This window comes from Corapipo altera, unplaced genomic scaffold, assembly GCF_003945725.1.
Source record: "Corapipo altera isolate COAL_440 unplaced genomic scaffold, ASM394572v1 77b, whole genome shotgun sequence".
Lineage (NCBI taxonomy): Eukaryota > Metazoa > Chordata > Aves > Passeriformes > Pipridae > Corapipo > Corapipo altera.
Window position 1 is genome coordinate 1,306,376 of NW_020884933.1, and position 15,386 is coordinate 1,321,761.

Sequence of the window (15,386 nt, forward strand, 5' to 3'; positions counted from 1 at the left end):
CCAGGGTTTTTTTTTTGGGGGGGGGAAGGAGGGCTTTGCTCGCCCCCCCTCTCCCCCCGCGGTGCCCGTGGGCGGGGCGGGCGCTGCGGCTGCGCCGGGCTCACCTGGGCAGGTGAGGGCGGGGCGGGCGCTGAGTGTGCGCGGCCGCCTCGCTCCCCGAGCCCACGCGCGGGCCCCGCGGGGCGGCCCCAGAGCCCCCGCGGGCGCGGAGCCGCTCCCCGACCCGCCGGCGGCACCGACGGACGGACGGACGGACGGACGGAGCGAGTGAATGAGTGAGTGGCGCGGGGATGGGATGCGGCGGAACGGGATGAGATGGGACGGCAGCGGCCGCGGGATCCGCCCTTCGCGCAGCTCCACGGGGGAAGGGAAGGGGGGTTTGGGGAGGGGGGAGAAGCCGATGGGGCTCCGCGGGGTGGAAGGGTCGGCGGCTCGGCGGGAGCGCCCCGATCCCGGTGGGGTGGGATGGTGGGGTGGGATGGTGGGGGTGGTGGTGGTGCCAGGGGGGTTCGTGCGGCTCCGCGGGCAGCCAGGAGGGCAGAGCCCGCTGAAAATGGCAATTTATGGCTCCCTTCACCATCTGCGCCGCGGGTTGGGCTGTCCTAGCCCCGGGCTACGCCTTTCAAGTCGGGGTAAAGCGAGGCCTGAAGTTAGGGCGAGGGTGGTGTTTGCCCCCCACCCCCTTCGGCCGCTGCTGGTATCGCCCCAAAAACCAACACTGGAACAACTCGTGCCCCTTCCAACTTAATGGGCTGCCGGGCCCGCGGTAGGGGGCTGGGGTTTCCTGGTTGGGCTGCAGGGTCTGGGAATTGGGAGAGTTCACCGTGACTGGGAACTGGGAGAGTTCACCGTGACTGGGAACTGGGAGAGTTCACCGTGACTGGGAACTGGGAGAGTTCACCGTGACTGACTGGGAACTGGGAGAGTTCACCGTGACTGGGAACTGGGAGAGTTCACCGTGACTGGGAACTGGGAGAGTTCACCGTGACTGAGAATTGGGAGAGTTCACCGTGACTGGGAACTGGGAGAGTTCACCGTGACTGACTGGGAGTTGGGAGAGTTAATCGTGACTGACTGGGAGCTGGGAGAATTCACCTTGTTCAGGTGTGTTGTGGAGGGGGGGCGCCGGTGGATGGGAGAAGAGAGATGTAGAGATCTCTGAAATGTGGGAGCTCCGGGTTCCCGGTGTAGGGAGGTGATTAAGTGTCAGATGGAAATTCAGTTTCTCCGTGGGAACGTTTGTCTTCGTATAAATGGATACAGATCCATGAGATACAGGGTGATGTAATCAAAGTAACAAGCAAGGAACGGGGTCTGTGGTGTCGAACCCAGAAAAGACCCTTCCTTCTTCAGAGGCTTAATGGATGAGGTGGAGCAGGAACACTGAATATATTTGGGAGTGCAGGCGGAGAGTGAAAGCATCTGTGCAGCAAAGCCGAGCCGGGCTTCAGGCCGCGTTTTCCTGGTGCACCGTGTGTTTTTGGGCTCTCTGGCACCACTCCAGGGCCCCGAGAGCCACCACAGCCGACCCGGGCTGTCCCTGACCTTGGTCACTGCTCTGCTGTCCTGGGGAAGTGGCTGCAGGATGTTTGCTCCCTTCCCGAGTTGTTCTCGTCAGGGTGACCGTCTCCTCTCCAAGGAGAAGTGTCAGACTTATTAAATAATAATTAGGGTACAGGGAATAATTACATCGCTGACCGTGCATTAGCAGCACAGGGATGTGCTAATTATCCCCACACACCACCCAGATCGAGTGGGAATGAAGCGAACTGGAGGATCCCTGGGTCGGGAGTGAGGGCCAAACCTCCCTTGGCAAATCCCAGGAGTAGTGAGAAGACATTCCCGGAGCCTCCGGCATTACTGAACCCCCCCCAACCCCCCCGGATCGAAGTTGAAGTTTGTAAGAGGCTGACTCACCGTCTGAGCCCAGCAATGGGATTCAAGTTGATTTGCTCTCGGTTATTGTGTCAACAAGTCATCGGTGATAAAAGGTCATAAAGCATTGTAATGCCGGGCATTGACAGGCGCTGTCTGCGGGCCGGGCGATCCCAGCCCAGCCCAGGGCACCCGACTCGTTTGCTGTGAGAGGGGCACTAATTTCTCTCCTCCTTCTGAGGGTTTGAATTCACTGCTGGCCTTGCAAATGCAGTGTTTGTTGTCAGAAGGGACTGCTTGTAAAGTGAAGTGTAAAAGAGGTGGTGTAAGCATTCCTCGGGAAGGATTTTTTGTTAAAATGTCACTTTTTTTTTTTTTTCCAAGAGAAGTCCATACCTGCTTTAGCTCTCGATTCCAAGTCCAGGATTAACCTGGACTTTGTGTCTTTGCAAACACGCTGCAAAGTTTAATTCTGACAGCACCTCTGACATGGAGAACCAACACAGCAGAGTTTCAGGAGCGTAGAATAATTCTGATGATTGCTTCCTGATCCTTTGCAGCTCCTGGGAAACACTCTGCTAATGTGCCCACACATTTTCAAACTATTATTTAAAGGTGATTTGCAGTTGAAGCTGAATATTTTCTTTGTTTAACAGATAGACTAAATTGTGTTTGGATTAATTTTGTGTGAGCACTTGCATCTGAATGGGATCTACAGGTATTTGAACAAATAAAACCTGTTCCTAGACTAGTTCTTGGATAGGATTTTTTTAATCTTCTCCATCTCTGCTGCTAGACATATTTTGCAACTCCTGCAGCAGAGTATTCAGGGCTTATAGCAAAGGTTTTACTTAATCTGTAACTGCTTTATTAATGGGAATATTTGTAATTTCTCACCTCTGTTTCAAGACTTGCAAAGGAATATGGGGGATGCACCTTCTAAGCACATGTAGAAGTCCCCTGCTAAAATTCAAAGAGACTGAATGTTTCTTGGCCTTGCAGAGGGACAGGCGTTAATTTTGTTTGTTTGGCTTTGTTCTACACAAGGAAAATATTGTTGGTTGGCTGCAACTGTGTCGGCAACACGGGGCTACTTAAACGAAAACATTAAGTAAACAGCACTCGATTTTTAGCAGGAGTGCAGGGCAGACTTGCAGTTCATGTCCTTCTGGATAAACATCCTGGTTATTACAGGTCAGTGGTGTTTGCCAACGATTATGCTGCTTTCAGGGCATTCGTGAAAAAGCCATAAAATGACTTTGGGAGGAACGGCTGCCTCTGGGATAAAACAGCCCCTTCCACCCCAGCTGGGCTAAAAGCACGTGTGAGTTTTTCCTCCTCCTCGATGGCAGGTCTGACAGGACTGAAAAGGAGCACGAGATCGGCTCGGCCCCTTTGCTGAGGCTTTGGAAACTCTGCTGCCTGTTCTTGCTGTGGCTTGTTCGTGGCTTTATCTGCAGCTCGGCTTCGCTCGGGGCTCGCCCTCCGCGGGCTCAGCGAAGGCAAATAACCCGCTCTGGAAGGTTTAATAGCGAGTTGTTGTCCTTGTAACAGTCCTGGTCCCCGCTCAGTGATGTGTGAGTAACTCCTGCTGGCAGAGGAGTCGCCCAGCTGAGCCCGAATGGGTGGTTTCAATGTGCAGCAACACGAAAAATAGCAGCGGTAATCCAGCGGTTTTTCACTAAAGGAGTTCAGGTATTTTTAGAGCATTGGGGTCCTGGCTGACCTGGAGCGGTGGGTGAGTGGTTGTCGATCCCTGTCTCTCGCAGACCATGGCGTTGCACCCGCGCAGGGTTCGCCTGAAGCCGTGGCTGGTGGCCCAGGTGGACAGTGGGATGTATCCCGGCCTCATCTGGCTGAACCGGGAAGCGAAGCGGTTCCAGATCCCCTGGAAACACGCGACCAGGCACAGCCCCCAGCACGAGGAGGAGAACACCATCTTCAAGGTGAGGCAGGGCAGAGCTCGGGGGACAGGGACAGAGGGCTGGATTGTTGGCCCAGGGGCTGCTTCCAGGCACATTTTGTCCTATTTATCTGACCTCAGGAAAGCCACTTTGTGCACCTGGATGCCAAGGTTGGCACTGCCTGAGTCGGTGTTGAGTTCTTTAACCCTTTCCAACCACCAAAGGCCAGATGGTGTCTGAGGCCTGGGTTCTGGAAGATTGCTGCTCCTTGTTTCGTGTGCTGGGTTTAGGATGTGGGAGCTGCCTTGCTCTTGGCACCAAACCAGTAAATGCTGTTACGTAAATCTGAAGAGGTCCCACCACAAGCTCATCACAAGCACTCATCGCTGCTGCCACTAATATTCTTATCCCAAGGGACTGATTATAACTCCCCGCACTCCTTGGCGGAATTTCTGGCCTCTGTCTTGGAGGCAGCTTGGGCTGATACTCTGATTTTTGAGGTGAGAGAGCCACTGGACATCTGTGGCTGCCCTTTCACTCCATTTTAACCAAGTCCCTTCCTCCTGCACAGGGTATGGCTCCAAATGACTTCTGCTATTTAACCAGAGAGACCTAAAAAAACTCTGTGAATGACCCTCTACAGTTTGTACTTTGCATGTTCAGAATTGCTAATGATTTCATGAAATTTGGATTTCCATCCTTTTTTTTTTTTCTTCCCTCTCCCTTCTTTTAACGGGGAAAAGCTGTTAAAGGGGGAATTTCTGTTGTGGTTAGCAGAGGAGCTCTGGTTAAGGCTTCTGCAGGAGAAGGGTTTTGCAGTGAATTTGTTGGGAAGCCTTGATTCCTGCTAAAAGCTGCTCTGTGCAGATGGCTGTGGACTGAGCTCGGTGTACTTTGTCCCCAGGCATGGGCCGTGGAAACAGGGAAGTACCAGGAAGGAGTGGATGAGCCAGACCCTGCCAAGTGGAAAGCCCAGCTCCGATGTGCGCTCAACAAAAGCCGGGAATTCAATTTGATGTACGATGGCACCAAGGAGGTGCCCATGAACCCCATTAAAATTTATGAGGTGTGCGACATCCCGCAGTCCCAGGGATCAATCATTAATCCAGGTGAGGGCCCTGCTGCCACGGGGCTGCTTCCTGAGCAGGCATTTGTCCAACAATTCCTTTCCCTCTGTGCATTAACTCTCGAGCTACCTTGGTGTGCAGCAGAGAGCAGCTGCCATCTGTAAGCCTGGGCTTAAACTAAGCAGGCCTTGAACCATACTTTAATACCAGTACTAAGATGAATAAAGCTGCACACAGTTGTGTGTTCTCTGCTCAACAGTCTCATATTGGCAACACTGTATCTTACTTTATCTGTCTTACTTTATCAATACTTTATCCTTAACTCTCTAGAATTATTTATTAAACTGAAAATATCTTGTTGTACAGATCACATTTATCCTTTTACTTATATTTGAAAAATACACAAATAATTATCCAATGCTGTGCACAACCAATACAAAGATTTTATTGTTTTTTCAAGAAATGCATCACAGTGTTTCATGCTGACCATCCACCCACAAGAATGTGCTTGTTTTCAGGTTCCACTGGCTCAGCTCCGTGGGATGAAAAGGATAATGATCTTGATGATGAAGAGGAGGAAGAATTGAATCAATCTCAGCATGTCCCTATTCAAGAGACCTTTCCATTTCTTAATATCAATGGTTGGTGGCACAGACTAATGTACTATTGGGGCTATTTATTTGTAAATTGGTGCATGCTTGAAGTAAGATCTTGGTTTATTGAAGAACTGTTGCCTTTTTGTTTTTTTTTTTAGAATCTCCAATGGCTCCAGGCAGTGCAGAGAACTGCAGCCCTGAAGCTGTGTGGCCAAAGAATGAACCTCTGGATATGGAAATGCCCCCAACTGCGCTGCAGCACGACTTCTTCAGCAGCCCTGAGCTCTGGATCAGCTCTCTGCCAAGTATGTGTGTGGGTTTGTAATAGTGCTTCTGCCCTTGTACTTTAAAAAAAAAAACAAAACACGTATTTTCACTTTTTGTCCTGTGGCTGTTTGCTTGTTTGCAACAACTGTGTAGAGTTTGAATGTTCCTGTGACTGTAGAGTGGGTTGCTGCAGTCCAGAAAGCCAACCCTGTCCTGGGCAGCAGGGGAGGGGGGAATTCAGCCCCTCTGTCCCCTCAGGTGAGACCTCACCTGCAGAGCAACAGCACAGCAAGAACATGGAGCTGCTGGAGCAAGCCCAGAGGAGACACCAAGTTGATGAGAGGGATGGTGGAGCAGCTCTGCTGTGAGGAAAGGCTGAGAGAATTGGGGTTGTTCAGCCTGGAGAGGAGAAGAGAAGGCTGACCTAACTGTGGCCTTCCAGTACCTGAAGGAAGCCTGCAAGAAAGAGAGGGACTTTTCATAAGGACATGGAGTGGCAGGACAAGGAGAATGGCTTCAAATTCACAGAGTAGGTTTAGATTGGATATTAGGAAGAAATTCTCCCCTGTGAGGGTGGTGAGGCCCTGGCACAGGTTGCCCAGAGAAGCTGTGGCTGCTCCATCCCTGGAAGTGTCCAAGGCCACATTGGATGGGGCTTGGAGCACCCTGGGCTAGTGGAAGGTGTCCCTGCACATGGCAGGGGTGGGACGAGATGAGCTTTAAGGTCCCTTCCAACGCAAACCATCTGAGGATTTCTGTGATTCCATGGTTCCATGGTGTGTCTCTGCTGCTGATGCTGGAACATGTAGGAAAAGCCACAGTGACAGTTTCTCTCTCAGTGACAGACCTGGAAATCAAGTTCGAGTACCGAGGGAAGGAGACCGGACCCACGACGACCGTGAGCAACCCTCAGGGGTGCAGACTGTTCTACGGAGAGCTGGGCCCCATGCCAGACCAGGAGGAGCTCTTTGGGCCCATCAGTTTGGAGCAAGTGAAGTTTCCAGGAACGGAGCAAATCACCAACGAGAAGCAGAAGATCTTCACGAGTCGGCTGCTGGACGTTATGGACAGGGGGCTGATCCTGGAGGTCAGTGGCCACGCCATCTACGCCGTGCGGCTCTGCCAGTGCAAGGTCTACTGGTCTGGGCCCTGTGCGCCTTCCTCCACCACACCAAACCTGATTGAGAGGCAGAAGAAAGTCAAACTCTTCTGTCTGGAAACATTCCTGAGCGGTAGGTAACTTCTGCTTCTGGGAAGTGGCTTTGGGTGCTGGTCTGGGCACTGTTGGAAAGGGTTGGTCTGGGTGCACTGTTTATTTTGCTTGTGTGTGGAGTGTGGGTTGAGGCCACCATCTCCCTGACTTCCATGGAGCAGATGTGTGGCATAAGATAGGGAATGTACGCTCATTTAATGCTCTGAAAGACACTGGAGGGCCTTGCTTTTAGAAAAAAGCTCTTTGGGTACAAGAAATAATATGTAACTATGTATGTGTAAGAGGTGGCAAAGGACATTGTGTAGGGAAGACCTGGGATGATACAGTGAGGTGTGGTGGGGTGTTTCTAACTGACAGAGGACAACCCTGCATCATTCTGCTTTTCTTCCTAGAGCTGATTGCCCATCAGAAAGGACAAATTGAGAAACAGCCACCCTATGAGATCTACTTCTGTTTTGGAGAAGAGTGGCCCGATGGAAAGCCCAGGGAGAGGAAGCTGATTGTGGTGCAGGTAGGAGCTGAGGCTCTGAGGTGACACGTACAGGGTGGGTGGTCACAGGTTGGACTTGAGGATCTCTTCCAGCCTAGTTAATTCTGTGTTTCTGTGCCAGCCTTGTTGGGTTTGATGTGTTGTCTCTGGATCAGTGCCCAAGCATAGCAGAGACCTGTGGCTTCTGACACTGGGAAAACCCCAGTAGGGCTGGTGAGTTTGGGGAGAGCAAACACAAACATTACATGTGTTGGATAGAATCAGTCTGTGAGTGCTCTTTAGATTATTGTGGAAACCACCCCCAGCATCCAGAACGGGGGCTTCCTGCAAAATAACGGGGATATTCTGTGTGCCACTGGCCTGAAACAAATGCCTTCCTCTCAAACAGGTCATCCCAGTTGTGGCCCGGATGATCTACGAGATGTTCTCGGGTGACTTCACGCGCTCCTTCGACAGCGGCAGCGTGAGGCTGCAGATCTCCACCCCTGACATCAAGGACAACATCGTGGCCCACCTGAAGCAGCTCTACAGGCTGCTGCAGAACCACCAGGAGGGGTGGCCCATGCAGGCCCCCCCCCTGCACATGGCCCAGCCTCTCCCGGCGCAGTGACAGACCCCCGGCTTTGCCCCCCCTCCGGGGTTTTCTTTCTGTTGTACATATAGAAAAGTGTTTCTTAACCAGTGCCTTGCCTAAACCTGAATAAAAAAAAAAAATCTGTAAATCTGGTCATCTTGATTCCATAGTTTCATAGGTGCTTTTGTTTTGGAAGCCCTCAAAGCAGAGGGGATTACAGGAATGCTTCTGACTCCTTCACCCTTTTCAGCTGTTGGCTTAAGCAACCCCTGTGTATAAATCAGATTTTCAATTCTGTAATATTTTTTTAATCTGCTATTGATACATTGTATATAAGCGCTTGATCATTAGAGGGGGAAAAAGAAAATAATCTGCTCTATTAAAACTGCCTGGAGAATATCACCTTGTCTATTTTTTTCTCTTTAACTGGGCTGTAGCAGCGAGCTGGGATGCTGATGCTTCTTCTACTGTGCTTTTTTTATAGGGGTGTGTATACACAGGCACTGTAAATGCATATATCACAGAGTTTCTAGGGTTGGAAGGGACCTCTGGAGCTCATCTAGTCCAACCCCCCCTGCCAGGGCAGGGTCACCTGGAGCAGGTGACACAGGAATTTGTCTTTAAAAAAACCCCAGCTCTGCAAACTCAGAGAAGCCACCTGGAGAAGAGAAGACTCTGGGAAGAACTTAGAGCACCTTTCAGTACATAAAGGGGCTTCAACAGAACTGCAGAGGGATTTTTTTACAAGAGTATAGAGCGTTAGGACAAGGGGGAATGGTTTAAAACTAAAAGAGGGAAGATTTAGGCTGGATATAGGGAAGAAATTCTTCTTTCTGAGGATGGTGGCACAGGTTGCCTAGAGAAGCTGTGGCTGCCCCATCCCAAGTGTCCAAGGTGAGGTTGGACAGGGCTTGGAGCAACCTGGGCTAGTGGGAGATGTGAGGAGGGGATGACACTTAAAGTCCCTTCCAACCCAACCCACTCAGCGACTCTGTGAAGCTGTAATGTCACATCACAGCTCTGCGCGCTGGGCGATGCCTCTGGCCGTGCCCCCCTCCTTCCCCTCCCCGAGCTCTGAGGTTCCTCCCTATTTCTGCTCCCAAACAGCCTTTTCCTTATCCACGGCTCCGCCCGAGAAAGTCGCTCCACGCGGGGCCACGCTTCGTTAAACCCGCCCCGGGAGCGGGGCCGGGCTTGGTTAGACCCGCCCCGGGATGGGGGCTGTGCTTAGTTAGACCCGCCCCGGGATGGGGGCTGTGCTTAGTTAGACCCGCCCCGGGATGGGGGCTGTGCTGGGTTAGACCCGCCCCGGGATCGGGGCTGTGCTGGGTTAGACCCGCCCCGGGATCGGGGCTGTGCTGGGTTAGACCCGCCCCGGAACCGAGGGCCCTGCGGTGTCTCCGGGTCCATGGCCCTGGGGGGAAGCGCCCTGTCCCCTGCGCTGCTGGTGGCGGCGGCTCGGGATGCTCTGAGGTCTCGGGATGCTCTGGGGTCTCGGGATGCTCTGGGGACTCGGGATGCTCTGGGGACTCGGGATGCTCTGGGGTCTCGGGATGCTCCGGGTACAGGGAGCAGGACAAGGCGGCGGCTGCCGGCGGCCCGTGCCCTGCACGCTGCCGGGGAGGTGCTGGCGGTGTCGGCGGGGCTGAAGCCGGCGCTGCTCTGGGACTGCGGGGCCGCGGGACCCGCCGAGCTGCGGCGGTACCTGCGCGGGCTGCGGGCTGCGGGGCTGGCCCCGAGCCGCCTCCACGTGCTGGGCATGGGGGGCTCGGCGCTGCTCCTGCACCCGCCGCTGGCCCGCGGCAGGTTGGAGGGGATGCTCCGCGCCCGCCCCGCGCCCTTCGTGGATGTCTCCGCCGGGAGGGGATGCCCCGCGCTCTGCGGGGAGCCGGAGGCCGAGGCCATCAAGGGCCACCTCGCCTCCCTGCTGGACCACCTGCGGGATGCCGAGGCCGCCGGCGCCGGGCCGGTGTCCTGCAGCGAGGTTGTGGCCGAGGACTGGAACCTGTGCACCGTGGTGGGGGTGCTGCTGGGGTACCCCGCGGTGTACACCTTCAACAGGGAAGAGGGCGCCGAGAACTGCCTGGCACTGACACCGCTGAGGGTGTTCACGGTCCAGGCCTCCTGCCCCAGGATAAAGGACGGTCTCAGGGTCCAGATTTACTCCTTCAGCATCCCAGAGAGCCTCCACACGGAGCTGGGGGAGGTGCTGGATGCCTGGTGTGACGAGCTGAAGGAGGCATTCAGTGCTCAGAGTGACTTTGTGGATCTCTGCATTTCCAGCGAGGTCGTGTCTCTTCCAGCAGTTGCCTTGTAAAACATGAGCAAACTCGGACTTTTTGGCCTTACTTACATCGGGGACTGAGGCAAAAGATCCAGTTCCCCTGTGTGTGACCCACTGAGCACCAAAGGCTGAATTGTGACAGTCTCATGCTCCTGACCTCACGGGCCAGTGGCAAAACAAATACATAAAGAAGACAAGTGTGTGGACGTGTGTGCTCACAGTCCTGCCTGCAGATTGTGCCCTGTAAGGGTGTACTTATTTGCTGTGAGCAGCTGAGGGTGAATAAAAGCTTTGAACACCATGGTACTTTGAATTTGTGAAGTTTATTGGAGGCTCCATGTTGTATTTACTGCTGGTCGTAGCTGAGCCTCTGCATGAATGAGGGGCAAGTTCTGTAAAACCTGCACAGTGCAGCTGAAAAGGGGCTTAAAACCTGTGTCTCTCTCAAATTAATGTGGTGCTGGCAGTGAAAGGGAAGCAGGTGTGGCTGAGGGAATGCTTGGCCACAAGACAGGCTAGAAAAGCAGGATAGAACAGGGCCTGGTAGATGGGAGGTGGAAAAATTGCTCAGAACAGGCATGAGGATAAAACAAGGGGACTGTGCTAAAGAGCCTCCCTGAGCCAGGTTTCTTTGTCAGGTACAAGTAGAGATGGTCCAGGTCAAAAACATCCCATACAGGGAGGCAGTAAATAAAGGAAGGGAATTCTGGGGGCAAAAAACCCAGGGAGGCTGGATCCCAAGGGCATGGGATGCCCCGTCCCTCCCTCCCTGTGTGAGACCTGTCAGTGATGACCAGAGTGGCTTCGTCCTTCAGTGCCACGGGGGACAGGGCAGTGCAACCTTCAGCTGGAACAGAGTAACCAAAGCAGCTGAGGGAAGGGGTGATATTCCAGCATTTATTGGGAGTTTGTCTGGAGTGAGACCAGCTCAGGATGTGAACCAAACGTGCAGGTACAAAACGGCAGAAGGTGCACTGAGGTCACAGACTTTTGGGGAAGCACAGTCAGTTCCTGCAGTGAAGTCAGTCATCAGGGAGGCCCTTCATGGCCTGTAGCTTGCCAGGAAGGTGGCAATGGCCACTGCTGTGAGTGCCACCAGGAGGGGGATCCAGTGACCATGCTGCCTCTGCAGGGAGAAGCAAGTGTTAGTGGGAATTTCACAGAGTTGGAAGGGACCACAGGGATCATCAAGTCCAACTCCTGGCCCTGCACAGGACTATCCCCAGGAGTCACACCGTGAGCCTGAGAGCATGATCCAAATGTTCCTTGAGCTCTGTCAGGCTTGGAGCTGTGACCACTTCCCTGGGGAGCCTGTTCAGTGCCCAACCACCCTCTGGGGGAAGAACCTTTTTCTAACACCCAACCTAACCCAACTCCAGGCCATTCCCTCAGGTCCCCTTGCTGCGGAAGAAACCTCTCATCTCATCCCTAGCAGACATGTCACTGATCTTTCCACACTGGGGGGGGGTTTCCCAGGCTGATGTGCAGCACTGGGGTTTGGGGTTGGGGACCCCCACCTTGGCCCGCTGGCTGTGGGAGCGGTTGAGCTCGTCGCGGCACTGGCGCAGCCTGCTCAGGCAGGAGCGGTACTCCTCGCTCAGGGCCTCCAGCTCCGAGCGCAGCTCCCAGCACTGCAAGCACAGCAAGGGGGGGTTACCGGGGTGGGTCCCCTCCCTTTTGTACCCAAGCAGCCTGGCAGGGCCCCCGCAGAGGCTGCAGAGCTTCACCCGCGCGCGGGCACCGCCCGGACCGGGGGGTCTCGCTCCTGCTGCCCCGGTGTCCACGTGTGCCTGGGTGTCCACATGTACCTGCAGGGAACAGAGCAGATCTCGGGGTTACTGGGAATGGGGTGGTGGAGGCAGTGCCCAGTCTGTCACCAGCCCTGCTTGGCTTTGCTGCCAACCTTCACATCCCACCGGAGAAAGGAGGGACAGCGATTTTTATGACCGGGAAGAAGACGTGCAGTGCAAACTCCTGTCAGGGTTTGCCTCAGTCTGAAATTCATTCTCCATTTCACTGACCCCACAGGAATCCCAGAGCCCTTTAAACCCTCTGAGACATAGGACACATGGGACAGCTTGGTTGTGCTGCACAACCCCAAAACCCAGGGAGAGCCCTTTCCTGAAGGGCCCATGGCACCAGACCCTGCTGCCATTCTGATGAGCAGAGCATTGGCAGCAGCTGTGGAAGGAGCTGCCCGTGCCCAGAGGCTTCAGGAGCCAAACAGGGGGCAACTGGGCCCCCTCCCCAGCTGTTCCCTCTTGTTGTGATTGTGCTTTATAAACCCTTCCTCAGGGGGTGCTGGGTAAGACCTGTTGGTGCTGGTCTTCTCTCTCTTTTGGATTAATATGACAAGCTCTTCTCCTGTGTGGCTCTCAGCTCTGCTACAGTAAGTTATAAATCATTTTTTATAAGTCCCTTTTTAATAAATCCTTGCTGTCTGAACACTGCTTGTGGGGCTGTTAGTTGGCAGAAGGATAATTTGATGGAAAGGAATGTGTAAAAGGCTGGAAAGGCTTGTTTGGTTTTTTTTTGCAGCCCAGTGGCAAGGGCAGTGCTTTTGTTAGCAGGCTCTGCCTGTTATTCATATTATTGTTATTATTGCAAGCCTTTTTTCCCCTTCTCTCCCTCCTTTGTGCTCAGGGTTTTGGTTCTTAATGTGGCTTTTTCCTGTGAGGCTCTTGAGACTCTTGCCTGTGCCAACAGAAATGGGTTTGTGTGGAGAGGGCTCTGCTGCTACTGCAAAGGGCTGCTGGTACCTTGTCCTTCCATGGAGGTGCTTTACTGGAGATTTAGGCAAGGCTGGTATCAGGATAAAAATTCAGCAGAGAGAATCCTTACAGGGGACACCAAGTTTGAGTTACCTCCAGGACCTTTGGTGTGTTGTGTTGCTGCTGGAGCTCTTAAACCAGCAACAATTCAGTGACTTCCTCACCTCATTCTCCTTTGCTGTGAGCTGGGATGTCTTTTTCTGCATCTCATCCTTCAGACTTTCTTCTCCCTCCTCCTCCTCAGGGTGCTCTAACAGAGTGTTTTGGTTTTCCTTGGCAGGAATGAGAGGTGGGGTCTGGGTGGTGAAAACCTGGTCTAGAAAACAGTCAGGTTGCTGATGAGAAACAGGTCCAGGCTCTGGGTTTGCTTTAGGTCTTGTTTACTCGGCAGTTTAAGGATAATATTTACATGTTACACACACAGCAGAAGGCACAGGAGCTCAGTTCATTATCACAGGCCTGTCTCTGCTGTAGCTACATGTTAATTATATTTAGAGCAATCTTTCTCAGTAGTTGCCAGAAATGGAGGGGAGGGATATCTAAAATGCATTTTATTACTTTTTTTTATTCAAGTACAGCTGTAATTGCAATTATAAACTGGAATGTGTTTTGTTTGGGAAAAAAAATGGCATAGCCACTGAAGTAGAATTTGCAATGAAATCCATTTATTTTTAAAGTGTTTGCCATCATAAATACATTTCTGTTTTGATGTTGACTAGCAAAATGTAATAACTTGTTTTGTGCAGCTCTAAAATAATCCTTTATTCTAAACCAGTGTAGACTTCTCCTAGAGTCAGGACTAACATTCTTGTGTCCAGTGAGTGCTAGGTGGGGGTTACAAAGTTTGCTGACCTTTCCTTTGCACTGCCACCTCCTGGCTCTTCTGTTGGTTGTTCTGGATCAAGTCTGTGAACCCAGAAAGGCACATTATTGTCCACAGCACCTACAGAGGCCTCTTACCTTGTGCATCTCCGTGGTACTCACTGTGCAGATGGCTGACTGTTGCCTCCAGCATTACCTTCTGCTTTTGCTCTTTTTGCAGTTTGTCTGAAATAACGACAGAGGGAAACCAAGGTTGTTGTAAATCTCTGTATCTTTGTGTGACTTTCCCCTTCTCCACAGGTGTAAAGTGGAGCAGATATTGTTGCCTACACCAAACTTCCTTCTCTGAAGGGATGTGATTTTCAGCTGTTCATTGCCCTTTTGGTTTTGGCAGCTTTTCCCACTGTGCCTTGCGTTCTACTAATTTAAGATTTATTTTAAAGCTGTTTGTGCGAGACTTATATGAAATTAGAACTGCCACCCATTTGCTCTTCCTTAGTCATGTTTTAAAATAGCCATGTGAAGTTTGCTTGTCTCTATCCAAAACAGTGGTCTAGGACACTATTAGCTCATATTTACAGGCTGGTAATACCCACCACAAGCAGCACCTCAGACAGTAACAGGCACTGCATTGCTGTGTTTGATGGGTCTGGAAGGATGCAAAGCCCTCATCAAAACTGAGAACTCAGCTTTGATTTATTATTTTTTTTGTTGTTGTTCAGGTCTCCCAGGCCATCCTTTCTTCTAGGAAAGTCACTTGACTTCTCTGAAGTCCTTTAATCTAGCTGGAAATGGCTTTTGGGGGCCCTTTGGAAATCAGAAGCTGAGGTGTGCAGCGCATTGAAAGCAAGCAGGTCTTCTGTGTGTGTGTGTGTGTGTGGCTTCAAGGACCAGAATTTCAAGAGTACTTCCCTTATACCCTCTGGCACTATTTCCCTGCACACAATACCTTCGATGGCACTGATGTGCTGGGCCTTGAGGTCGATGTCCTGGCTCAGGGCAGTGGCTCTCAGGTGGAGCGCGGCGTGTTCGCTCCGCAGGCTCTGCAGCGCCCGGTGCAGCTCCTCGTTCTGTGCCTCTGCTCTCTGGGGCCAGGAGAGAACCATGGGGTGGGTTGGGATGGGGAGACCTTAAAGCTCATCTTGTTCCACCCCCCCTGCCACCTTCCACTAGCCCAGGTTGCTCCAACCCCCGTCCAACTTGGCCTTGAGCACTCCAGGGATGGGGCAGCCACAGCTTCCCTGGGTGAACTGCTGCGTGGAGGCTGTTCCTGCAGGGAACCAACATTCCTGCAGGGAATTAACATTCCCGTGGGGAACCAGCGTACCTGCAGCTCACTCTGTAAAGTGTGGAAGCTGTTTCTGAGCTCGCTGTGGGCCGTGGTCACCTTGGTGAGTTCGGCTTTGAGGGCAGTGTCGTGCTCTTGCCAGAAGGCGAGGTCCTCTCTCGTGGCTGCCAGGCTTCTCTGGGGGAGAGAGCAAGGGTTGGGCTGGGACCCACAGCCTGCTGGGACCATGGCAGGC

General features: G+C 52.7%; 4 protein-coding genes across 14 annotated transcripts in view; 2 read left to right on the forward strand and 2 right to left on the reverse strand.

The window, feature by feature from the left end:
- GUCA1B (guanylate cyclase activator 1B) overlaps positions 1-2,248 on the reverse strand; it is a 14,766-nt gene extending 12,518 nt beyond the window's left edge. For both annotated transcript variants that reach the window (XM_027659872.1, XM_027659870.1), the window contains exon 1: positions 1,918-2,248. The gene's annotated coding sequence lies outside the window, so the exon portion shown is untranslated. The remainder of the gene's footprint in view (positions 1-1,917) is intronic.
- Positions 235-8,385, forward strand: IRF6 (interferon regulatory factor 6). 7 transcript variants are annotated; one of them, XM_027659868.1, is made up of 8 exons: positions 235-267; positions 3,645-3,821; positions 4,684-4,888; positions 5,365-5,487; positions 5,601-5,747; positions 6,549-6,941; positions 7,315-7,433; positions 7,801-8,385. In XM_027659868.1, exons 2-8 carry the CDS (start codon positions 3,648-3,650, stop codon positions 8,020-8,022), a joined length of 1,383 nt encoding a protein of 460 aa, XP_027515669.1. In that variant the 5' UTR covers positions 235-267; positions 3,645-3,647; the 3' UTR covers positions 8,023-8,385. The 7 variants fall into 7 exon arrangements, with proteins under 7 accessions (XP_027515669.1, XP_027515670.1, XP_027515666.1 ...); XM_027659869.1 differs by lacking the exon at positions 235-267 and adding an exon at positions 820-824; XM_027659865.1 differs by lacking the exon at positions 235-267 and adding an exon at positions 1,742-1,991.
- Positions 8,386-9,353: 968 nt separating this feature from the next.
- On the forward strand, positions 9,354-10,576 carry CUNH1orf74 (chromosome unknown C1orf74 homolog). The gene has a single exon (XM_027659821.1). It carries the CDS (start codon positions 9,395-9,397, stop codon positions 10,301-10,303), a length of 909 nt encoding a protein of 302 aa, XP_027515622.1. The 5' UTR covers positions 9,354-9,394; the 3' UTR covers positions 10,304-10,576.
- Positions 10,577-11,166: 590 nt separating this feature from the next.
- Positions 11,167-15,386, reverse strand: part of TRAF3IP3 (TRAF3 interacting protein 3) — a 15,046-nt gene continuing 10,826 nt past the window's right edge. For 2 of the 4 annotated variants that reach the window (XM_027659970.1, XM_027659969.1), the window contains 7 exons: positions 15,191-15,328; positions 14,813-14,948; positions 14,026-14,088; positions 13,894-13,947; positions 13,206-13,357; positions 11,788-12,078; positions 11,167-11,396 (listed from right to left, as the gene is read on the reverse strand). In XM_027659970.1, coding sequence (XP_027515771.1) covers positions 11,313-11,396; positions 11,788-12,078; positions 13,206-13,357; positions 13,894-13,947; positions 14,026-14,088; positions 14,813-14,948; positions 15,191-15,328 — 918 coding nt within the window. In that variant the 3' untranslated portion in view covers positions 11,167-11,312. The remainder of the gene's footprint in view (positions 11,397-11,787; positions 12,079-13,205; positions 13,358-13,893; positions 13,948-14,025; positions 14,089-14,812; positions 14,949-15,190; positions 15,329-15,386) is intronic. The other 2 variants (XM_027659971.1, XM_027659972.1) reach the window with 2 other exon arrangements.